Genomic DNA, 26,579 nt, shown 5'->3' on the forward strand with positions numbered 1-26,579 from the left:
CGTGCACGACGCTTTTACTTAAATTTTTTTAGTTACCTACAGATAATGTTTATTTGGTCCGTACAATGAGACAGCCAGCTGTAGCTCAATGAACTGAGTTACGCATACGTGGTTGTACATGATTCGCGAAAATGTCAAAGAAAACAAATAATAATAAAAAAGTAAAGAAATCCTGTCATGAACGGCGATAAATTAAGTTCTAATTGCTAGAATGATAAATCAATCTGATTGAAGGAAACACAGATGTTGATTTTGGTTTGACGGATGAATGTTAACCAGAGTAAATGATGAGATATTTTCTCTCACCGTGTGTATAAATTTAATATTTAAATGCTTGTCCTCAAGCCTGACGTATGCAACACTGAAATACTTACTTGCACAATAATTTACCGTAAAGCATTAGCCAACTAGCGCCACAAAACTGACAATCATAAAGTACTGTGAAATACAAAAATCTGACTGATCGAAAATACAAGATATCTGCATAAATAAACAAATCACCAAATTCAACTAATGTACCCAAAACCAGTCGAAATATGTTTTGGATGGATGGTTGAAGTCATCGTGATCCTTCGAAATTTCAACAAATGAAAATTAGGCAGAAGCTCGAAATCTCACATATAAAAACCAATGTTGATAAGTATGAGTATATAGAATTTGTGCTAAAGTGATTATTTAGCGCGCTTATATGTGATATGTTTTATTATGAGACGTAAAACCGTGTAAAATTGCAAGCTGTAATCAAACTACAACTAAAAACCAAAACCTTCCAAGTAATAGTAATCGACCATTGAATATCAGTAAATTGCACGAAGCATTTCAAGATGTTATATTCTCTATGAATTAATCTCCTTACAATTAAACAGATAATTACATTTCAACCCAATGTATCAGAATTAATAATATATATGAGGTATTCCATGCCAACTGAGAGGTCATTTTCCCTGACCCCCGCCAATTTGCTTCATTATTATTTATATGATTCTACAACCTAAAAAAAAGCACTCACCGTTTTTTTCAGATTTTTCTTTCCAACCATTCTTTTTTAAAAAATGTTACAAACATAACAAATGTTTTGTATACATACAAAATAAGAAAATTTATGCCTCTAAAAACACATTTAAAAAATACAAAAAATCAATTCTCCATTCTGAACTATGGCTCAAAATGTTTGTTTTAGGACCCAGAAATTATGTGAATTTTAGCAAAAAAAAAAAAAATTGCGTTCTTTTTTTAGGACCATACAAGGGTTTGTAACATTTTTAAAAAAAGAATGGTTCGGACGAAAAATCTGAAAAAAATGGTGAGTACTTTTTTTAGGTTGTAGAATCATATAAAAAATAATGAAGCAAATTGGCAGGGTTCAGGGAAAATGACCTCTCAGTTGGCATGGAATACCTCATATATATTAGGGTGTTTCGTTTGAGACGACTATCTTTTTTTTCGTTCCATTCCCGGAATATCACTCTAAACATCCAAAAAATAATTCTCACCAAAGATTAGCTCTTGATTTTAATTCTAAGTACTCGCTAAATGAATATCAAGTGACCTTTTTTAGGAAATTGAATTCCCTAGAAAGAAGTCCTACGCAATTTTACTGCGAAGTTAGTTGCTTACGAGAAAAATGAAAAAAACCATGATATTAGAGAAAAAATCGGCTTTAAGATTTTTTATTGGCGAGGCGGTTCATAAAACATACATTGGCTATAGGTGCTTTTAAAGAGCAAAGATTCTTCTATAATTTCCACCTATTACCTAAATAAGGAAATTTAAAATTCATTTAGCGAATACTTAGAATTAAAATTAAGAGCTCATCTTTGGTGAGAATTTTTTTTTTTTATGTTTGAAATGATATTCCGTGAATGGAGCGAAAAAAAAATAGTTGGCTCAAACGAAGCACCCTAATATATATACATCCATTATTTTTCAATCAAAATGTGGACACTACTGTCAACAATTTTGCCGTCGATATTTTTACTAAAAGTATTCTTCAAAAAACGAATTTCCTGAAATTTTCAGCTCTACCGACCTCTTCGTTTTCGATTTATAATTTTTATAAGGCTCGAAGGCCATTACTTTCAATGCATCACTGTTTCCGGAACTCCGGTCCAATTTTCTTTGGAATGGACTGATTTTCTTCATCTTTCAATGTTATTTCCAAATTGCTAAGAAAATTTTAAATCGGTAAAAAAAAAACACCAGAGCTATACGATTTTTATCCATGAAAGCGCATTTTTCAGAAAATCCGTTTTTCGAGGACTACTTTCAGTAGAAAAATCGACGGCGAAATCTATGATGTAACCGCACACTTTTTGACCGAAAATGAATGGATGAACCCATTTACTTACCATTTCTTAGAAACTAGACTCGACGTTTTTCTCTACAGAGAAAAAAAAAAAATTTTACACCTATATTCCAACTTCAATATAATGTTATTTCAATGTTATACTGTGTTATTAATGACGTAAATATACTTACCATACAAATCTTTGGACGACTTTTATTACTAAATCATGTTGATGTAAATCAAAACTGAAACACTTGTTTCGTCTTATTCTTGAATTCACATTTCCCTCAATTAATTTTTTTCTCGCCCTCTATGGGAACGTTGAATTTTCAATGGTGCCATTAATTGATTACAGTTCGATAGCTGCAAGTGTATACCTATAATTAACTTTGACTACGACACAGGCGTTGTACGGTCGTGCCTAAGATTGAAAACTTTTTGAACACGTTGAATTTTCTCAAATTATTTCTATCCTAAGTATAGTCATTTTAAAATGACGTTAGTCCGTACAATATAATGTAAAAAATTCAGGCATAATAGCCGGGACAGGTATTCCTTCAGAAATATGTTCAATCTTGTGCACAAGTATTCTAAAAGTTTTCGCAAAAATGTACTTGATTCGTATGCGTGTATTGATTTTTCAGAAATATTACTACTTCCATAATTTTCATGGAGAAAAATTTCCGATACCTACAGTTACAAGTACCTTTTCTGTCAACACAACTATGGGCTATTCCGCGTCAACCGGATCAGTCATCTCTCAGATATTTTTTTAATTTGACATGTGGATTGTGTAGAGGGAGTTAGATTTTTGTGCCAAAGCGCCAATCTCATAAAACAAAATTCGATTTTTTATTAACAATAACAAATTAGACTCCCATTTTTTTCAAAAATTCATAACTTTGGCAAAAAATTAGATACAATATATTATTTTTTTTCAAATTACGTGGAAAGCTCCATAGAATTTAAAAAAAATACGAAATAGTAAAAAAAACTTGTTATCAATTGTTTATTTATCAATTAATTTTTCGAAGATTTTTAAAACAGTGACTGAGGCGATCAAAAAATTTTTTTAAAATTCTGACATGTTCCTTGAACTGTACTACAACCTGTGAATTAATTCCAGAGGGGTCTTTTTCTTCGTTTTCGAGTAAAAAATCATTAAAGGTGTCGATGCGCGTGAAATTGCGGCGTGCCAAGTCTCTACGTAATGGCGGGCGGCCGGTTGCGTTCATCGCTACCCCGCGGTGGCATCGCAGCGTTATTTTAGTCATTTTCACGATGTAGGACACGATTGAAGAAGCTGAAAAAACACTGTACCTTCACAAGGCCTGCTCAAAGCGATAAGTGAAGTTTCAGGAAAAAAAAATAAAGTGTATCTAATTTTTTGCCAAAGTTATGAATTTTTGAAAAAAATGGGAGTCTAATTTGTTATTGTTAATAAAAAATTGAATTTTGCATTATGAGATTCGCGCTTTGGCACAAAAATCTAACTCCCCCCACACAATCCACATGCCAAATTAAAAAAATATCTGAAAGATGACTGATCCAGTTGACGCGGAATAGCCCCTGTTCAAATCGCCGGGAGGCAGCATCAAATTTTTTAAATCTATTTCATATCGTTTTTAAGTATTTACGCTTTTTCACAAAGCGATTTCCTAGAGTTGCGACCTGTCATTCCCTTATTTTTTTTTTTCTGTTTTTTTCTATCCTCTGATTTTTCTCCCGATTGTACATTTACAGATCCAAGGAAAAAGTGAAAATTTCACATCGCTACACAGGCGACAATGATTGACGTTAACCAGAAACCTGAAGTTTGTACTTTAATTATAGGATCAAACGAACTTACCTGTAAGTGAAGTTCGATCTTAATTGTATTTTGCGCCTCTTCCTCAAGATCAGAATGAAGTGCCCCTACTATGCACCGATGTCGCCGCAATTTTTATAGTTCAAGTTTTTTGTTCCGGTCCTATTCCATGTATATTCCGGTACGCAACTCATTTCTTCAAAGTGCTGCCGTAACCCTCAGGGTTTCTAATATATAATTAGAAAAAACGGGAAAACCTGTTGGGTGGGACTGATCTCTTCGGAAGAGGCGCTACATAAAATTAAGATCGAACTTCACTTACAGGTAAGTTCGTTTGATCCTATAATTGTATTTTGCGCCTCTTCCTCAAGATCGAAATGTAGTTATTTAAAGTTCGTTACGGCAGATATTCCATGACTCAGAAATTCGATATCCTAATTATATTTATTTTTCAAACGTGTTATACAATGCTTCTATCCAAAATCGCTTTCGCAAACATGCCTTTACACCCTACAACACGACGGTCGTAGAACCTAGCGAAGGTCCCCGAACGTTCTGTCCAGTCGGCGGCTTTTCTAATCGCGTCTATATTTTCCCCACTCTTTTTCCCGGACGAAGTCGATGCATGACGAGTGCTGTAAGTATCAAATACGTCTGTATCTATCCCGCTTTCCATGAGGGTCTTTTTTATCCATCTGCTCAATGTCTGGGTCGATACCCCCTTGTGTGGTTTTTTCAGAACTACAAACCGTCGAGTTTCCTTTCCTCGTAAATCTTTCGTCTCATTTAAGTACGTTTCCAGCACCGATGCTGCGCAAATACATTTATTCTCGATGTAAAAAGGGATGCTCAATACTGGCTGTGCTCTGTTTATTTTCGAAGTCTTGAACCGCGCCGGAATTTTAATTTCGATCAACCCCGTTTATTTTTTTATATTCCGAATATCGATGACGCGAGTGTCTGCATACGCTGCGCTGTGACTAGTGCCAACAATGTAACCAGCTTGAGGGTAAGTCTTTCTAAGGACATTTCTTCGTTCGGTCCCCATTGCGCAACGTGGTTTAAAACAAGTTGTGGGTCCTACGTTGATTCGTATTTGGGCTTCGTCGGTCTGAGATTCGCGATGCCCTTGAAAAGTCTCCGTACTCTGGCGTCTTCTCTGTTCAGTGTGCCATAAGAAGCACCCTTCTCAAATTCGGCAGACAAAAATCTTATTATTTGTGATGTGTCACAGTTGTACGGATCTATGCCCTCTCCATGGCAAAATGACCACCACTTTTTTAGACGGCTGTCATATTGTCTGAGTGATGAATCCGACAACGAGGAGAGCATAATAGAAAGTGCTTCCTCCGGCACGCTTCTCCTCTTCAGCGTTTCCCGGACAGCCGTCCTGCAACCAGGGTAATCCTCCTCCAGATCGGGTGCGGTTGTCTATCGAGAGAGCGCAAAAGGTTGACGTTTGGTTAAAATAAATTGGTTCGCAATCCAACATGGCAGTGAAGACGGGGAACCAAACCTCGAGCTGGCCAATACGGTACAATTACGATACCTCTACCACGATCGTCTCTGAATTTTCTTAAAACGCGTAAAATTATTGCGAACGGCGGAAATGCATAACAGAACCATCGGTTCCAATCTACCGTGAATGCATCCACCGCAACTGAGCCTGGGTCTCGCGACCAAGAAATATATAGCCCACATTTTGCATTTGTTCTTGTTGCACATAAATCTATTTCCGGCTCCCCCCATCTAACTTGAATCTCGCGAAAAGCCGAATTCGATAAAGCATATTCTGTTTCTGGCTCAAGTCGTCTCGATTCAAAGTCAGCTTGATAATTGTCCTGAGACGAAATATATGATGCGAAAATGTAAATATTTCTTCTCTCGCACCATTTCCAAATTGTTTTTGCTAGCCTACTCAACACGGGAAATTGAATGCCGCCCATATTATTGATATATGCAAACGCGGTAGTATTAACGATTATCAATAATATATCGCAGTCTTTTAGGTTCTTCGCGAAACATTTTAAGGCAAACATGGCCGCCAATAATTCTAAATAATTAATGTGATGAGCTTGTTCTTCTTGGCTCCGGTGACCATGGGTTCGGTTGCCTTCACAACACGCCCCCCAACCGGAGCGCGACGCGTCAGAGGAAATTTCATGAGCTGCTTTAAACGGCGTTATCGAACGCACTGCTTTGCGAATGTGAATTTTCCACCACTCAAAATCTGCCTGTAAATCGTCTGAGAGATACATGCGCGCCTCAAAATTTCCGTAATTCGCCTCGAGAGCCAAGAATTCTGCTCGCTCAAAATTTTTCATGTGAACCCATCCGTACTTCAATGCTGATCAACACGAACCTAGTGTTCCGATTAATCCCGCAAATTCTCGGATTGTACAGCGGCTCATCCTACTAAATTTTTCAATATTTTGTGCAATCTTGACAACTTTTTCTTCCGGAAGCCTGATATCCAATCTTTCGGAATTGTAAATGAACCCGAGAAATTTAAGTCTCGTCGAGGGAATTACGTGACTCTTTTTTTCATTAATAACAAAACCTAACTTTTCAAATAACCGTTTCGTTATATGAGTATATCTCAAACATTCCTCACATGAGTCCCCCAGAATCAATAGATCGTCTAAGTATATTACCGATAGTAATCCACGCTCTCTGAGATGCAACACTGCCGGCTTAATTAATTTTGTAAATGTATATGGAGCTCTGTTCAGCCCGAAGGGCATACACGTAAATTGATACAGTTTTCCTTCGAAAATCAACCGTAAAAATTTTTTATCAGATTTCGCAATCGGAATTAGATAATACGCGTCCTTTAAGTCAATAGTCGTCATAAAACAACCGCGAGTTATCATTTGCTTTACCGTTTTACCGTCTTCTAATTTAAATTGCTCCGTAGCTATAAATTCGTTTAGCTGTTTTGAATTCAATGTAAAACGGTGAGAACCATCCGGTTTTGGCACGAGCAAAATTTTTGAGATGAATTGTCCGGTCTCCGTCTGACACTTTTGTATCGCGCCTTTCCCCAACAACGTTACGATTTGTTCTCGCATTACCTTCCTTTCTTGATCCGACCACCGAGGCTCGGCAGGTGGTGTGTGTCGGTCTACCTTTGATGTAAAAGGTATTCTATAGCCTGTGACCCGGCTCAGGATGATTTCGTCCGAGGTTACTTCGAGCCAGGTTCGTTTAAAAAAAGCTAACCGACCGGCCAATTTACATACGTTTAATTGTTTTTCTTCAGAGGCTGACGGTCTTTCTGCTGATAACTCCTCCCCCGTGACGTGGACTTGTTGCCTCGGTTGTTGCGACTTTGTTGAGGCGGGCCCCTCGAGTTTTTTGAATTTTTTCCTTGATCCGACAATTGCTTGGCGGGCTGTTTTAAATCCTTCGATGATTGCTGTAAAACTTTAGCAGTTTTTTTTTTTCGCCAAGTTCTTTCCCAAACAGCCAGTCGCTCGATGACAAATCTTTCAGCGTGTCTTTAAACGGTGCCTTGATGTTTTTCAGAATTAGACTCTTCCGGATCGATGTTTCGTCGTGTTGCAGGTCCGCCAGAAGTTTTGCAACGCCGTCGAGGGGTTCTAAATATTGCTTCTTATCCGCAAGATTCGATTTGATCAGCAGATCTATAACCTTCCCCACGCCGGCGAGCGAAGCAGCGACCTTTTTTTGTTTTTCGACAATTCTTTCGTCTCTTTTTACGACTGTACTATCCAAGGCTGCCTTAACCTCCAAATTCAATTTGGGAGGATCGATGAAGACACAATTATGCGGAGGCGAAATCTTTTTCAAAAACCCTTTCCGTTCCTCCGCCGGGAGACCCTTCTCGATAATTTCCAGCCAAAGCGTCGCGAGATGACTGTGCACCGCCGGTGCTAGCATTCGTTCCCGTCTGAGACGTTCTCCGAACACTTCCAAAACCTCTGCCTCCAATTCGGTCTCTTGTGTCTCGGCTGACGCCTCTCCTATATCTGGCTTCGCATTGGCAATAATCGCGCCAGTCGTAATGACTGGGGTATCCGCGACCTCTCGAGTGTTCGGTTGAGCAACGTTTGTTTTGTCGCCGGAGTTTCCCTCCTGTGGGTCGAACGAGGGAGATATCGAGTGCGCTCATGAGCGCGAATCAAAATGTTCTCTCGGTGACTCGCTTCTCGAGTTTCTTGCGCGATCCAGAGAAAACTCAGTCCCACTGCGTCTATCGCGGTCGCGACAGCTCGCAGGATCCATGTACGAATGATTTTGTTCTCGTTGATAGGAGCGACTACGCCTAGAGCGACGATCTTTGTCACGACGATTTGCATAATCGTCGTAACTTTTATCGTCACTGCGATAACCTCCGCAGTCTTGGCGTCGATGTAACCTTGGTGAGACTTAATCATCGCGATCTCTTCTATGAGATCGACTCCGTGATCGACTCCGTATCGAACCCCGTCTTCTATCGCACGTTAAAGCGGGAAGAGAACGAAAGCAAAATAAATCGGCTTGTTTATATTTGTCTCTTGTTTATAGAATCTAGGGTTGTTCGCTTCCACGAGTCGGTTGCATACCGCTACGTGAAATATTGTATATGGCCGTCGGATCTTACATTCGCGACCGTTGGACGATCGTGAGACAGAATCCGCATGGCGTAATGTACAGGGTTATGTACACATACGATGTCGCAGACATCGTTGTGACACATTTATGGTTTATGGTTGGACCAAAAAAACACATTTTTCCCTTTCGTACAATATCGAGTCCCACGAAGAATCTCAAATGCTTACTACGCTTGTCTTCATGGTTTCCGTCTATTTGCTTTTGGAATTGTTTCTCCAGCCATTCGACTCGATCTTGTAGTTTCTTTCGATGCCTGTGTTTCTTTTTTCCCATTTCTCTTTCTTTTTCCTTTTCCAATTTCTGAGTAAACGTGTGACGTGATCGGCACAAAGAAGAAGAATGAGTTGCGTACCGGAATATACATGGAATAGGACCGGAACAAAAAACTTGAACTATAAAGATTGTGGCGACATCGGTGCATAGTAGGGGCACTTCATTCTGATCTTGAGGAAGAGGCGCAAAATACAATTAATTTAACATGTAATCATTTCTCTACTTTCTGCTATACTGTACGCAGATTTTTGATGGTTCAACGATACTCACTTCAAGATCTTTGATACTCTTTTTTATAAAGAGATAATGATGGGTGATTTTCGTCGAGTGTTGATTAATCGAAAGGAAATTTTTTTTCCCAGCAATATTTTATCGCAACGTTTCGATCGGGCTGCAACCGATCATCTTCAGGCTAAAAGTAACATTTCTTAAGCATGGTGTTGACCCTGCCATGCTTAAGAAATGTTACTAAATTTAGCCTGAAGATGATCGGCTGCAGCCCGATCGAAACGTTGCAATAAAATATTGCTTAGAAAAAAAAATGTCTCTTCAATTGACCTACACTCGACGAAAATTACCCATCATTAATCCTCCAACGATCACTAACTTCAAAATATAAAGAGATACTGACAATGTAAATATGCTTTTTCACTGTTCATACTATTAGGCATCAGCCTGTGTGAATACGATCGCAAACGTTTTGCGATTAAACATACGACGCAAAAACTTTCACCATACCGTTCAAGAAAATTTTTCGTTTTCATCCGATTCGCCAGATTCTCGTATACGGTCACTTTCGTTACTGTTATTACCTATAGTATATATTCAACTGATAAAGTTCCTTTATAGCTGGTGATTCCTTTTTTTCTTACAGGTATATATCTTGATTTGACACTACTCTAATTACACTGAACCACCAATAGCTGCAAGGCTCTACGAAGGTGGGAATTGGGCGTTCTCCTCATGGATCATCATTAGCCTCCCATATTCCATAGAGCAGTGCTGCTCCTTTTTTTGCTGTAAAATATTTCATACTATTTTTAAGAATTTTGCATCGCAAATTCCACAGTAAATTTCTACAATCTACTGTCACTCACAGTGATTCCACGAAAATCTCCCCAAGACACTTAAAACTCTACGCTAATGATAAACACAAACACCACAACACATATAGGTATATATATTGTAGTACAACGTGTACGGCTTTTAGTCAACAAGACTATTTTCGGTACACAGGAATAGTGGTATAAGGCAGGTACAATAGCCGATAGTGGAAGCATTAGAAATTGGAAGATTGAGCATAGACCAGAAAATTGATGACATGCAGTATTTTTACGAGAGGGGAACAGAATGAAATGACGAAGAAAAGGAAGAAAAAACCAACAAGGTAACGGAAAACACCTCCGGAAGTTTGGAAGGGTTAATCCCTTGATCAACGCCGTTGACGGAAGCTCACCTCCAAACTGTCCTCCACCGCTTCGTCGGTGCTGGCACTCTCACTGACAGCGGTGCCTTCGTCGAGCATAATCTTTGTGCCAAAACCCTCCAGCTCTAAGTCAAGGTACAACTGGCTAAGCTGGTCGTTTACAAGAAGTGGCTGAGTGAACTTTTTCAAAACTTTTTTATCTGCCTCTAAAACCTCCTGGAGTGTCTTTGAGTCCATTTGGTACTCGTAAATCAGCTCTGGAGTCAATTTGACTCCATCCAGCCATGAAGGCTGTTTCCGTAATGCTTTTATCTCTTTGTCGCTGTTCGAGACATCTGTCTGTTTGCCGCCAGTGCTCTGTGAAAACCAATTACATAACGTGGTCAGCATCATCATCAATTGAATTTGGCTATGGCACGGATCGACCGATTGCAAGACGAGCCAATTGAAGTAATTAACATACCTTTGACTGTTCACTGGTTTCCTTTCGGTCCAGGTTCAAGCTGCTGCCGTTACTTTCGTTCCAGGAACTGCTATAGAGACTAGAACATCTTGAATCGTCCTCGTGATACTTTGCGGATTGATCTCGTTTCACGATTTTAGCCGTGGGACTATTTTCATCACTGCGACATTTGTGTTCACCGAGAGATAAGACCTTCAGAACGAATATTCAGAGTTCAAAAACATTCCAAGGTGCCTTCTATCAAACAGATATTTTCCTCTTCTTGGAACTAAATGACATCTAATTTTACCTCTTTCGAGCACCCCGACTCCGCCGTTATACTTTCAGATTCCGGCTTGACGCTCGCTGCTTGACTGGCCAATCGATTTTGACATGGAACCTGCTCGGGCTCCTTTACTGGAGTATGGGTAGTTTCGCAAACGTTTTTCACCGCTAAATCAGACTGTGGAATTATAAACGGCCTGTATTCCATCGCCATTGCTGTTGGTATCCCCATAACTGATGGATAAATTGCCGTACCAGTTGTGAGATAATGGTCTAAAAAATCGTAAAAGGTATACAAGCATTTAGCGATCCTCTTGCTACCCTCTATCGTACCAACGAATTCTAATTTTCGAGAGGAACTCACTGTAAGGAGTTTGATGTACTGACTGCTTTTGCACAGATGGGCCAGGATGTTCCTGAGGAATATACGTCGGTACGGATCCATTTCGCAGAGTTGCAAAGTAGTAAAGTGGAACCAGTTGCATAATCGCTGGATACATTGTAGGTAGTTGCGACAACAGGCTGAAACGCAAATCAAGGGGTTAGTTACAAAGAATTACGTGATACCAAAGCTCAGGTCTCATTGCAAAATGAAATGTTATAACACTAAAAGCGGGGTAACGATACACACGTTTGTGCCGAGGTACAAGGTTGCGCTGTTTCAGCTGATGGAACGTCAACCGAATCGTATGGCCGTGCAGTATGGTTTGAACTGCTGTGAGCGTTGATGACGGAAGGTTGAACAATGCTGGCACTGGATACTGCGGCATTCAATGCGACTGGCGTTGAATTATTGACTTTAGAAATGTTGTCACGTTTGGAAACCTAAAGCATGTGGTAGATTTGGATGATTAGAAACACCGTCATACAATATCCCGAGATGTAAGCTACCATCGTCTCGTTAATCACCTTGCCGTCACGACCATTTTTGATAGGACTACCAGTCCTCTTCAAGGTCGGCGTTTTGCTTGGACAGACAGAGTCACTCGACTTCTCGATGACAGACTTTGGTCGTACGTTTTTTAATTTATCGCTCTTCATCGTTGACCTGATTTTTCTGTAATGCTCTAACAATAAGTTCTCCATGTCCTCCTTGTGCTTTGTAAGCGAGGACTGTGTCAGCGTGGATAGCTTGAAACTCGCAGTGTCCGTCATGACAGAAGTGTCTCCTTGGCTCGCTGAGCTGGATTGGCTGTTTGAACCGCTGCTCGAATTTCCATCACTTTCACAGCCACTTGCCTCACTCCCATTCTCTGGAGACATGCATTTCCTCGTAGGATCTAATACAAAAATTATTAAAGCATTCGAGTGGATACTCGCGGAACTCATCTCATGTGGATTCCTCATCTCTGAACTTGAAAATGTGACGCACCTGTCAGGATTTCACTTTTGGCTCTGTAACCCAGGTACTCGTCCTTAGTGCTGCTTGGTACGTTGCCATTCTCTTCTTCACCTTCGTACATGGTAGTAGTGCATGGCTGGCTTTTGTAATATCTCTGTAACTTCTCGTAATAGTTAAGCTGACTATAGGTAGGAGATGTTGCGAGTGACGATTTGCTGTCAAAGTACGGCCGATCATTTCCTGCGGTAAGTATCCAAAGGATTAGATTGTACAGACCAACAAAAATGCTTATTATATCGGCACGTTATTCGTGGAATCGAACAATTGTGTTCTCTTTAAATTACCTTGGAGTGAAAACCGCGCAACTCGCATGATGACGTGAATATTCATTTTCGAGTGAACTTTGCCACGCCAAAGGCTTGGCGAGTGAATCAAATCACTCTAAATTTTACTCGATGGGAGTGAATATTCACTCTATTGGAGTGAAATATCCACTCGATTTGGAGTTGCACAGTTTTCACTCCCGTTCAATGTTTTTTCACTTCAATACATTATGAGAGGACCTAAGTTTTTCATTCCCCTCATCCGTCATGTTCCCGATTTCAATTTGAAATTACGGTGCTCTGTGTATCTTACAGTTAATACTTATGTACTCTAGCGAAATTGAACTGAACTAATTTATTTCTAGTTGCAAATCGTGATCTCCTTACTCTGACAGTTCCGGATGCCAAATTCCGAACTCACCAGCATACAGGATGAGGTTCATCATTGATTTACCGACGTATCAACGAACCTATAAATATGAAATAGGCAAGCCTATATTTGACTCGGCGTTATGGCGGACACGTAAAGTATGGCTTACGCTCATTACCAACTCCTATATGTGGTTTCGTAATTGTACACTAGGATTTGATCTCTTACGAAAATCGTATTTTCGGTGCGACTTATAGGGGTTATATACAGTTAAAATTTTCAAAAAATCGATTTTTTTAAATCTTATATTCGTAATGTACACTAGGGGACAATGGATTTGAGACGGCTAATTTTTTACACTAGATAGTTATGTTGGCAACACAGAGAAACCTACAGCGCCACAGTCGGCCGAGCGCGAAACAAACTCAATCTCAATAAACATAACATAACCCATGACCGTCGAATCTAACCTTAGAATATCGCGGGGTTAACGACTTGTTAGATTGACACGTATTCGAAGATAAGGTTCGACGGTCATGGGTTATGTTACGTTTATTGAGATTGAGTTTGTTTCGAACTCAGCCGACTGTGGCACTGCAGGTTTCTCGGTGTTGCCAACATAACTGTCTAGTGTAAAAAGTTAGTCGTCTCAGATTCGTTGTCCCCAAGTGTACGTATATTTAAGTACACACACAGAAAATTTTTTGTCAATTCGGAATGTATTCTCGAAGTGGCAAAGCGTGTGAAACTAGGAGGCCAAAGATCCTGTGATATTTTTGTAAAAATGAAGTGTAGCAGAGAAATGAGGGCATCTTCTAAAATGCAAAAGTCGAAACCAAAGAAGCGAAGAATTGTTTTTAATCCATAAATAGCTGCAACGGATGAAAGTAGTTTTAGTACCTCTGCGAAAAATTTCAAAACGCAAGAGGAAATCTTAGTGCCACGTGATTCGTCTGTTGATTATCGAATTTTGAACTTTATTGCAGTATTTGCAGCAATTTCTGAATGCGTGAAGTGTAAAATCTGTGACGGAAATGTTAAGTTTGAAACTGCTTCTGAAGCAGGACTTGGTCTTAAAATTGTTTTGTTGTGTGATGAGTGTACAGTTCGTACCATAAATTCTAGTCCTTTTTATCAGACATTCTTATCAGGTAAATAGACGTTTTGTTGCTTCGTTTACCTCTGTACACGATGATCCCGATGCTCTGATTGAAGGGAAGTGCTTAAAAACGTCGTATGCATAGCAAACCCGGTCAGTCATGACCGAGATATGGTTTGAGGCACAACCTATTAAGCTTCCCGTGATGAATTTTGACAAACTTTCAGAGCAAAATGTGAAAAGGCACCAACGGCGTGGTAAATTACTTCCGAATAGTGTAGGTACAATTTTCTGCAGACCATCAAATTCTGGTAAAACTAATGCACACACTTGTAACCCATGCCAACGGACTCAAGTTTGAAAATATCTACATCTACTGGAAATCCCTCAACCAACCGAAATACCGATTGTTGAAGCAATTTTTGGACAATGTTGAGAATATGAAGTATTTTCCGTTCACCGTTCGCGTGCCGCGATCCGTCGAAAACACAAATTGCTCAAGTCGGGCAAGGAATCTACGACTCAGAAATTGAGCGACGTTTTCAAACCAGTAGTGACTCCGTTGCAAGAACTAATGAATGTTACAAAAGATACGAAACCTGTCAAACAAGAAGTGGCAGAAATTAGAGAATAATTAAAGCAGACGAAAAATGAAACAACCCCGGAGATAGATGATTCATTTGTTTCGGCAGGAGATAAAACAATCATCGAAACTCCTATTGACAAAACCGAGGATGAGTATTTTGAAATTATGAGAGATGAGAAGAGGAAAAGTGAATTGGACAACGTGTACGGTGTACGCAACCTCTTAAACGATAGACTGATGATTAGTGATTCGTTGGTAAGTTTTAAGAGTGACCACATCGGTATTAGTGACAAGTTTTATCCAAAAACGAAGGGTTTGCTGGAACCTTTGTCCAAGAAGAAGGTTACACTTCCAATTCGACAACTGAAATATTCACGACTAGAGGCCCGTCCCGGCTTCGCACGGGTGGACATAAGATTTTTTTTATATTTTTACCTTTTATTTATATTTTTTTGCTGCTTTATTCTTATATTTTTTTAAACGCGGTACTACATTATCTATTTATACTTACAATTGTACAAATAATAGACAGTAAAGCGTGAATAAACAATTCATAATTAGTTCTGAGAAGAACTTTTTAACTTGGACAAAAAAACGTCCGCTGCGTAGGGAGCCGACCGCGCGAATGAGCCGCGCGGCTACCTATTTCATAGATGTGCCCGCCCCTCTCCCGCACGGCTGCAATGCCTGACTAGCATAGAAAAGTCGCTGCCGTGCCGTGTCGTGGCTGATCTGTGACTTTTTAAATTCCTAATATCTTTTGCATGGAATATACGATTTGAAAAATTCAGAAAGTAATCTACAGGTATCGAAACAATTTTGAATACAAAATAATTTATTTGGATAATGAGGAATAATAAGGTATGAATAACATGCACAACGCGACAGCGTTTATTTTTTCTATTTCTATGACTTATTAAATTCGTAATAACAATTCAGAAAGTAATCTATATGAATTGAAACAGTCTTAAAAACAATATGATTTATTTGGATAAAGATTTAAACAGAAGTGTGAATGGTGTGGTCTAATTTTGATCGGTATATCTATCAACTTTTAAAATGTAAAAAATGGTTATTGTGACATAACGATAATAGTTATGTACACAATGTTAGATAATAGTAAAAATACAAATCTTTCCTCTTTATAATATTACTATAGATATAGATAAACCGGATAGAAAATACACATCTTGTGGCGTACAAGCTCAAAGATTATCAAAATCAACCCATCGCTAGCGGTTTCTACGCACAGGAGCTCCTCCAGGTTGAACATCCGGACATATATCTCGTGGAGAAAGTGCTCAAGAAGCGAGGAAAGAAATTAATCATTAAGTGGTTAGGATTTGATACTAAACACAATAGTTGGATAATTGAATCTGATGTGTAACATTATGAACAACTGATTTCTTTAAAATAAACATATGTTTTTATTTTACGCCCTATATATAGGCAAAATTTTATTTCACACCCCAGATACTAAAATGCAGTAACCATAAGGCTCAGTTTATCTGCACGTCTTGTAGCCCCACGGAAGCGTATCGGTCGTGTTTCGAAATACGATCCGCTTATCGGCCTTCCAGCTCACAATCAGTGCTACCTTCTTCTGTTTTATGGTACAAACCTGATACTTCTGACTAAGTATAAAGGTAAGACTCTGATACTCGGCCAACTCTAATATGTAGCCAAATTTCGCTTCGGCCTAGATGGTAAGAACATCAAATTGCCCTCAAACCGATAACCATTCGAAGGAACTGCATGGCAGAGCAAAGTTCATCGTAGCACCGTATAAATTATTAACGTCAAGGTACATGAGATATGATTCCTGTAGCTCTGAATTGAAAGCATCTGTTATTAGCCTTTGCCTATCGATTAGAGCATTGGGACACACCACCTCGAATTCCTTTTTTATGAACATAACCATATCTATATCAGTGAAAAGCTCGAGTTCAGCATCGCGTCAAGTGAAAGACCGGGCGCCGTGTAATAATTTAAAGGCTCTATTGTGTAAGGTTGCCCAACAATTTTGTTGCAACTTTTCAAAAATATTAGTCAACAGAAAAAAAATCAGCTTGCAATTACAAGTCTGAATATCCCCTCATCGTTTTCATAGATTGAAAGCTTGCCAAACTTTACATACATGTGCATAATCTTTATCCGAAATATCTTGGTTGTTCAATTGTGAATAACATTTTTCTTTAGGTGGCAACTGCACGCCCTCGAGTTTCTCTCAATCATCCATGTACTCGTACGGAAGAATAACCTTTCCTGGTTAATTACTTAAATCTGACGGAACTGGTGCAAAATTTACGTGTAATTGTTTCTTGATTATCATCCAAATCCACTGCTAATATCTAAAGGCTGTCTGCCATGAAACGGAACGATTATATGAATCGAAACTTTACGTCCGTTCCGAAATGTACTTTTCTTTGTTAACAGGTAGAAGCTGAATAGTACCCTCGAAAGATGTAGCCAATGGTTTAATCAGAAAATCCGAATCGTAACCTGACAGATTGTGGAATATCACTGGGATAGTATGTGAGTTTTGATAATTAAGACTACAGCCTTAATATGCTCACGGTACTTTCCTGTGAAATGACCGTGATCACGATGTTTCACGTCTTTCCTCTAACTCATTCACAAACCATTAGATGCAAGTTTCCACACGGTTGATTTTGAATGTTGAAAAGGAATCGTCAAATGCGTAATGAAGGTAATATGCTATACTGTATGGAATATGCTTCTGGTAAATTGTTCTGTCTTTCGACACTTTAATATGAATAGGTTGCCGTAAACATTCAAGATGCGCATAAATGCGGGACGAAACGGTTTCTCTATGCTTAGAATTTTTTAATTTCAGAATCTTTTCCTCCTCTGTAGGTAAAACAATTTTGGACTTATTAATCGAGATGAATTTCGAGTCCAAGCAAAATGATGGACTGTTTTTTTTTCACAATTTCCCATATCAAAATCATCGTCATCGTCAGTAATTCCGGTTTTTAACACTAAAACATGAATTACAAGTTTGTTAAACTTATTCACTCTCAAGTGAATCGGTACTATTTCTCTTTTTTTCCTATCATGTTGGTCTATACAATAAATATTAGAGTGTTTCAAAAAAACCGACTATTCTTTTTTTTTCCAAGGACATTGAAAAATCTTCCGAGTGTCCCTCAAAAATGACCTCGGTAAAATATGAGCTCTTAATATTGATATTTAAAGGTGGTGATTCTCAATTTTCTATTTCCCATTTAAATAAAATGGGAAAGAATTTTTTGAAAATTTAGAATTTTATTGCTCGAAAACGAATCAGTGTGAAGATATAAACAAAACATATTCTTGTAGGAAATGTTACGCTCTACAAAAAAGATCTGAATAAAGATTTGCGTAAGGTAAGTCGTTTCGGAGTTATCAGGCCTCAAACATCAAACCGTTTGAAATAATGATGTTAATAATTTATAAATGCTACAGAACTGACTCATATCACTTTACATATACATATAATAAATACATAAAGTATATAATTATTATTCTTTTTATTATTAAATTAATTATTAAAAATAAATAATAATATAATTGAATTTTTCAATTACATATTATACTTTGGTCTCGTTGAAGAAACCTCCTCTCGCTGACAGCAAGCTGTTTACCACACGTGGCATCCTCTCCACAAGTTTTTCGAATGTTTCGCGGAATGTTCCGTTCCATGATATTTGTAGGGAATCCCATAGCATAGCCATAGTGATTAAAAAAACTTTCTCAAAAAAAATCTGAAAAAATTCTCATGAACTCAGCAAGAAGTAATGCAACTTTTTACCGCGTAAAGTTTTCTTGTAAACCTCGTCGTTTTCGTACTACGGAGCAATATTCAAATTGTCTGCTTTTTATCAAAAAACGAAATATTTCTGGGAAGAAGAATCGCAAAAATTTTTCTAAAAAACGGAATTGAAGCTTAGGTTTCCCCCTTTATGATGTTAGTCGGAGAAATGGATAAAAAATATTTTTACTGCAAACGGGGTCCACTCACAACGGAACAAAAAAACGACTAGAAATGGTCGTTTTCAAAACTGTCTGCTAATTGTCAAAAAAATCGTCAAAATTTTTTTAAAAAGCCAAAATGTAGGTGAATCTCCTCTCTTTAAAATGCCGTGAGTCAAATTGGCCTTGGCCAACTACCGGTGAAATGGCGTAAAAAACCGTTCCGGCACGTTTTCCAACTCTTGTCCGAAAACTTTCCGCCGGTAGTGTATACTGACACAAATAGGGTTCTATGAAAACACTCCATTCAGAACCGATGAGAGGGGCACTCCTAGATTGCATAGTGTTACAAGCAATATGATGCTTTGTATAATGTATGCATGTTTGTGTGTGAGTGTGTCATAGAGGTGTAAGAATGAGCTGATGAATTAGGAGGTCAGTCGTGATGTGAGTGTTGTCAGAGTAGTTACTCTGCTTCCACAACAACTCTGTTTATAGTTTAACTTGAATACACCCAAATCAAGTTCTAGTTTGTGTATTCATTTTCTACTCCTCCACCCTTGGTCGTAGATGCATTAATTGCAACACATAGAATTAACATAATTTAATCCTCGTATCACTTTTGTTTCCATTCGGCAAAAATCATATATCTCCTATATTCTAGGGGTGTGCCAATAATTCGAAATCACGAATAATTCGACAGTAATCGAATAGAGAAGAGTACAATTTCGAAATTGTACTCTTCTCTAGAAAATTTTTTTCGCTAAAAATATGATATGTGTAGTTCATATCAGCAAAAATGAACGACCCGCCGTTCAAAAATGGCTAAGTGAATGTAATTCACATTAATAGCCACATACAGCACACGTGTGCACATATCGACAAGCTTCACACACAAGTCAAAAATGTGTCTCGTCGCGACGAATTTCAAATGTAAACTAATCGAATAGTTATAAATAATATTCCATCCCATTTTCGAATCGAATAATTTGAGTATCTCGAATAATAGGAATAACTCAAATGTTTCGCATGATTTGATCTTCACAGCTCACTTCAGCGAAAATCCAGAAACGTTAGTAGCATAGCTATGAGTGTTCTACTTACAGATTCCTGTTACCGACACTTACCGACATTCTCCCCAGACTCAAACCCTTTTCCGCGATGACGTCACAGTCCACCGTACCGACTTGAGGTCAAAACCGTGCAACCTTACCGACAGTTGTATCGGTCGACGGTAAAAATCGCACTGCCTTACCGACAATTCTTATCAGTAGAACTTCAAAATCGGGCTGTTTTACCGACCGAAGGTCAGAATCCCTATGGAGTGCTCGCCTGCCAACGGTAGAGGGCGCAACGGGGGGCGTGAACTTTTTCACCGACCTGAATGTCGGTTACCCGTCCCGCATTCATTTCCCACGATAGGACTGTTGATTTGTAACATCAACCACTTCGAATTCTTTTCCCACGGTAGGACTGCTGATGTGTAACGTCAACCACCCCACATTCTTTTCCCACGGTAGGACTGCTAATGGGTGACATCAACCACCCCACATTCTTTTCCCACGTTATCAACCACGCGATATTCCAAAATTAATGGTTCTGAGAATTGTTTTTCACTTACTCGGATGCCGGCTTGATATCAACCACGTGACATTTGTTTGGCTTGTAACTATACTGTGAACTCTACGATGAATTTTGAACGGGTTCAGTCAAGACAAGAGTGCAAGGTCGACCGATAGCTGCGGTACATTCAGAGCCTGCGGTGTTGGGTTACTATCGCTCTAGGAATGCTAAAAGGTGCGCGCGCATACACAAACATACGTACTGCTGTCCTATAAAAAGGACGCTCATCAATGCAATCGATCATTAAGTCTCAACTTGTCAAGTATACGTGAGGAAAAGCTCAAGATGGAATCCGAAGTGTTTGAGATTAATCGATATTATGGAATCGGTGTACAAAATCTTGGACAAGTCATCATCAACAGCAGAAATTCAAAAATGGATAAAATTCGGAAGTCAAAATATTCGCCTTCTGAACAAAATTTTGCGAAAGGCTTCATCGATTGGAGAAAAGATGAGAATTATCACAACGATCGGACTCTTGAAAGCGCTCGCGGAAAAATTCAAACGTCTTCAGAAAACGGGCGGAGGTACGCGGAAAGTAAGAAGAAGCGATCGAGTTCACTGGGAAGATTTGGAATCAGCTTCCGAGGGGAGAATTCGAACTGGATCCATCGTCAATTTGAAGCATAAAGATGTGGAGAGATTTCTAAAAGACGCAAAGGTACTAGCTGTGACAGGACTAAAAAACGCTTTGAAGAAAGACAGGAGCTTGAAAGCCAACGTTATCCTGGCTTGTAAGTTTGAAGTTAGAAAAGATGATCACACGGTGGAAGAGATCAAATTTTTCAATACGAGAAATGAAATCATCCTCGAGACAACGGATACCAACGAATGGTTCATCGAAAACGCGACGGAACGTTTGTTGAAAAAGGTGGAAGATTTCCAGGAAAAGGATTCAGGCTGGTCGCTGACTGAAATAATCAATTTGACTGTGAATATCAACAAGTACGTGCCACTACGAGGCGATGTGTTCACATACACCTCGTTACCTAAGCATATCAGTGGTAAGAAGGCTGTGGTAAACATCAGAAACAACGACTCTTACTGCTTTCTTTGGTCGGTCACCGCAGCTCTGTTCCCAGCCGACAACAACAATCCCAACGCGACCAGCTCGTACCCGCATTTCAGCTCAGTGCTACGGTATGATGGTATAAAGTTTTCTATTTCTCTAGACAAAAACACCATTTCGAAATTTGAGAAGCTTAACGGTCTTTCAATTAACGTTTATGGCATAGACCAGGGTGATCGGAAAAAAAGTGAAATAGTACCGATTCACCTGAGTCAGAATGAGTCTGATAAACCTGTAATTTATCTTTTAGCGATAGAAACTGAAATCACTGACAATGACGATGATGTTGATATGGAAAATTATGAAAAAAATAGAATCTCTCATTTTACTTGTATTCACAATCTGTCTCGATTAACAAGTTCTCAGATTTCTAAACGTAATGGTCGTACTTGGTTGTGCGATAGATGTTTGACTTACTTTCATTCTGAAAGATATTTGACAAAGCACAACGTAGATTGCATGAATTTAAACAAAACCAAAATTATTCTACCTACAGAGGATGGAAAGATACTGAAATTCAAAAATTTCAAGCACAAAGAAACCGTTCCATTCTGCATTTACGCGGATCTAGAATGTTTACTGGAACCTACGCTCAAAAAGATGGGTACAAGAACAATTTATCAGAAGCATCTTCCGTATAGTATAGCTTACTATCTACATTGTGCGTTTGACGATTCAATTTCAAAATTTAAAATTAATCGTGGAGAGACTTGCATTCAATGGTTTGTGAATGAGTTAGCGGAATTGGCACATTCGTTAGAAGCTTATTTCAAAACTGTTGTACCGATGGAACCGCTCAATTTCAATCAAATCAACGAATTTCATTCAACAACAGTGTGTCACATTTGTGAAAAACCGTTTACACTCACAGACGTGAAACATCGTGATCACTGCCATTTCACGGGAAAGTACCGTGGTGCTGCTCATCGAGGTTGCAATCTAAATTACCAAAATTCGCACACTATCCCAGTGATATTCCACAATCTGTCGGGTTACGATTCGCATTTTGAGCTTCTACCCGTAAACAAAGAAAAGTACATTTCTTTTACAAAATATGTCAAGGGGACAAATATAAAGTTTAGCTTCATAGATTCGTACCGTTTCATGCCCAGTAGTCTTGAGAAATTAGCATCGTATCTCGGTGATGATCAAAAATCAATCACACGAAAATTTTATCGTAGCTCAGATAAATTTCAGTTATTGACCAGAAAAGGAGTGTTCCCGGACGAATACATAGACAGTTGGGAGAAACTCGAGGACAGACGGCTACCATCCAAACATCAATTTTACTCAAAATTAAATGATCGGGATATATCAGACGACGACTATGCACATGCATGTAAAGTTTGGCAAACTTTTAACGTTCAAACTTTGGGAGAGTATTCGGACTTGTATTTACAGACGGACGTGTTTTTACTAGCCGACGTTTTTCAAAACTTTCGACAGAGCTGTTGGACAACGTGCAACCTGGACCCGTTACATTATTACACCGCGCCCGGTCTGTCGTTTGATGCTATGTTAAAGTGTACCGACATCGAGCTCGAGCTTCTCACCGACATAGATATGGTTATGTTTAGCGAAAAAGATATTCGAGGTGGTGTGTCACAGTGTTCGAACAGATACGCAACGGCCAACAATAGATATATGGGAGAGGAATTCGATCCTGAGGTCGAAGAATCTTACCTCATGTACTTTGACGTTAATAATTTGTACGGTGCTGCTATGAGCTTTGCTCTTCCATACAGTTCCTCCGAATGAGTATCAGACTTCGGACAATGCGACGTTCTTACCATCTCGGACGATACGGAGTTTGGTTACATACTGGAGGTGGATTTGGAATATCCTGAGGAACTGCATGAAATTCATAAAGATTTACCACTGTGTCCGGAGCACTATATACCTCCGATCTCGAATAGTAAGGAACCGAAATTGACGCCCACGATATTTTCCAAGAAAAACAAGTTTTGAAACAATGCTTGCAATTAGGCTTAAAATTACTCGAAATTCACAGAGTTCTCAAATTCAGACAAACCCCGTGGCTCAAAAAATACATAGATTTGAATACCAATTTGCGAAAAAAATCTCACAACGAATTCGAGAAAAATTTTTACAAACTGATGAACAACGCAGTTTTTGGCAAAACAATGGAAAATGTTAGGAAATATAGAGATGTCAGGCTGATCACGAAATGGGATGGAAGATACGATAATAGAGCTACTATAGCCAAACCTAATTTTCACAGCTGCATCGTTTTCGACAAAGATATAATTATCGTCGAAATGAGTAAGACGAAAGTCAAGCTGAATAAACCATTGTATGCAGGTTTCTCCATCATGGATCTGGCTAAAACATATATCTACGATTTTCATTATAATTATATTAAACGGAAATTCGGCAACCGAGCAAAATTAATGTATACGGATACCGACAGTTTGATTTACAATTTTACCGTCCCCGACATATACGAACATATGAAGGAGGACTTGCATAAATTCGATACGTCTGATTATCCGCTTGACAACGTTTATGGAATGCCTCTAGCGAACAAAAAAGTTCTCGGCTTGATAAAAGACAAGAATAACGGGAAAATAATGCTGGAATTTGTAGGATTAAGAGCTAAATTGTACGCTTTCAGAGTCTTGGAAGATGAGAAAGACAATAAACGTGCCAAAGGTGTCAAAGGATCAGCGTTGAGAAAAATAACTTTCAACGATTATTTGGAATATGTTTTGAACCGTGAAAATTTCTCTACAAATCAGCATTTGATATTAAGTCGAAAACACGACGTATACACCGTAGAACAGCAAAAAGTGGCACTGAGCTGGAATGACTACAAGCGGATCGTGTTTCAAAACACAACCGACACGCTTCCGTGGGGCTACAAGCCTGCACCTTAGCTTTGTAATTTATAACTGTACCATGATGTATAAAATATTATTATGTAAAATAGTGAATAAGAACGTTCCGAAATATAAAAAATTGTACAACGATGCATATGTCTGTCGATTGTCTAAAAAATAAAGATGCGTACTTGTTATGTGTCGGATATAAAATAAAGAGGCACATACGTTTTTGCAAAAAATTCATTTATTTAATGTTACATGTCCGATTCGTTTATCCAACTGTTGTGTGTATTGTCAAAACCTAACCATTTAACGTATATTTTTCTTCCACGCTTCTTGAGCACCTTCTCCACCAGATAGATATCCGGATGTTCAACCTTGAGGAGCTCTTGTTCGTAGAAACCACCAGCGATGGGTTGATCTCGGTAGTCTTTGAGCTTGTACGTCACAGGATGAGTATTTTCCACTCGAGTTATCGTGAATATTTCAGTCGTCCAATTGGGAGTGTAACCTTTCTCGACGACATTTTTGAATTTGCTGATTCGAACTTTGTCGCCGGATTTGAATTTTGCCGATATGGTAGGTATCGCTCGAAGCCCTCCGTACGCCTGACGTAATAACAGCCTTTCGTTTGCAGCGGTGACATCCGACGGTTTCATTCTTACGGTTCGGTGTTTGGCGTTGTTGTAAGTCGAAACTAAATCAGATAAGATATCGAGCCACTTGTAGCTTCCTTGCATACTGAACCGTTTCCACATTTTACCTTTCAGCGTGCGATTGAAATGTTCATAGATCGAAGCCTTCAAATTACTGTACGTGGAGTAAAGTTTGATTCCGTAACGTGTCACAAGCGATTCAAATTTCGAGTTGTAAGGTTCCGTTCCTCTGTCGACGTGTAAATTTTTCGGCACCCGTCCTTGAACAAGCACAGATTCCATTGCCTTCGTAACATCATCTCCAGACTTGCTCTTTATCGGTACAGCCCACGGATACTTTGAAAAAATATCAATGACTGTGAGCATGTACTTGTAGCCTTTGTTTTGTCCAGCGTATGACGTCATATCAACAAGATCCGCCTACCAAGTCTCGTCGATGTCGCGCACGTCTACACGTCGACGAGGGTAATTCCGGCGTGCAGGCTTATGCAGTTCCGTCACCAGTGCTTGCTTTTCCTCGTTCATATTCCAACGCTCTTAGTCGGGTGTCCAATTGAGAAATGTTATCAGCGTTTCGAATCGACAGGTCTCTGCCTGTTTTAAAGTCTGTGTAAAAGGTATCCAAGGCTTTCTCCGTGGTGAACTCCATAGCTTTGATCATTTGATCGAGGTTGTCGATTTGTTTTTGCAGCACGTTGAATTTTCGTCTCAAGATTTTTAAAGTTACAGCATTGTTCGGCTCTGCGGGACTGCGACATTGCACAGTCTCTTGCTCTGTATATCGTAATGCCCGTCCGCTGTTATTTGAAATCCGACACCCGGAGGACCGCGAGTGCTCGCGGCCGTGTTTTTATCCAGATGCCGTCCAAACACGTCGACGCTCATCTCGGTAATGAATGCAAAAACGATGAGAGCTGCTTAATAAATGATTCCTGCTTCGCGTAGTTCTTCGATAATGGAGATTATTTCGTTATTGTGAATCGGATTTCCCGCTGCCTGAGATGCCAGGAGTAAACGAAGACGCTCCACTAACTCGTTTGGATCATCCCAGAAAACGTATTCCGTTTCAACACCTTGTCGAGTGATCATAGCTTGCGGAAGTAGACCTTTACCCTTTCGGCGAGGTGATGGGGAATAATCCATCAATTCGGCAATGACATTTTTGAATTTGTAACTGTTATCGTTTCTAACAGCCCCATCGGATGAGTAATACTTTTTATGCGCGTTCGTTGCAAGGATTATGTTTTTAAAATTTTCCCGATATCCGGCGCTCACAGAAGAACCGTCAGGCTTCTTTTTGTAATGGTCTTCTTCGTTTGCCTCTCCTCCTCCAGCACAGGTTGCTGCAAGCGAACTTAAAACTGTGCGGTTCATGCGCTCGCACTGCCCATTAGCACGTGGTGTTGCCACTGCGTTCAGTATGTGCTTAATATCATACTCCTTGCAAAAGGCCCTGAACAAGTGTGACGTGAATGCCGTCCCTCTGTCACTAATGATGCGAGCAGGTACCCCGAATATTGCGATCAACTGAATCAGTGCTTTTATCACCCCTTTCG

General features: G+C 39.3%; 1 protein-coding gene and 1 pseudogene across 1 annotated transcript in view; both read right to left on the minus strand.

Annotated features, from left to right (window-relative positions):
* Nucleotides 1-7,338: 7,338 nt before the first annotated feature.
* Nucleotides 7,339-9,559, minus strand: LOC124180735 (annotated as a pseudogene).
* Nucleotides 9,560-9,599: 40 nt separating this feature from the next.
* LOC124179423 (period circadian protein-like) overlaps nt 9,600-26,579 on the minus strand; it is a 34,731-nt gene continuing 17,751 nt past the window's right edge. Inside the window, exons 4-11 of the mRNA XM_046563766.1 lie at nt 12,510-12,719; nt 12,047-12,417; nt 11,769-11,962; nt 11,502-11,659; nt 11,163-11,410; nt 10,874-11,065; nt 10,441-10,767; nt 9,600-10,001 (exon numbers count right to left, since the gene is read on the minus strand). Of these exons, the coding sequence (XP_046419722.1) occupies nt 9,918-10,001; nt 10,441-10,767; nt 10,874-11,065; nt 11,163-11,410; nt 11,502-11,659; nt 11,769-11,962; nt 12,047-12,417; nt 12,510-12,719 (1,784 nt within the window). The 3' untranslated portion in view covers nt 9,600-9,917. The remainder of the gene's footprint in view (nt 10,002-10,440; nt 10,768-10,873; nt 11,066-11,162; nt 11,411-11,501; nt 11,660-11,768; nt 11,963-12,046; nt 12,418-12,509; nt 12,720-26,579) is intronic.

The sequence above is a fragment of the Neodiprion fabricii genome, chromosome 4 (assembly GCF_021155785.1).
Source record: "Neodiprion fabricii isolate iyNeoFabr1 chromosome 4, iyNeoFabr1.1, whole genome shotgun sequence".
Lineage (NCBI taxonomy): Eukaryota > Metazoa > Arthropoda > Insecta > Hymenoptera > Diprionidae > Neodiprion > Neodiprion fabricii.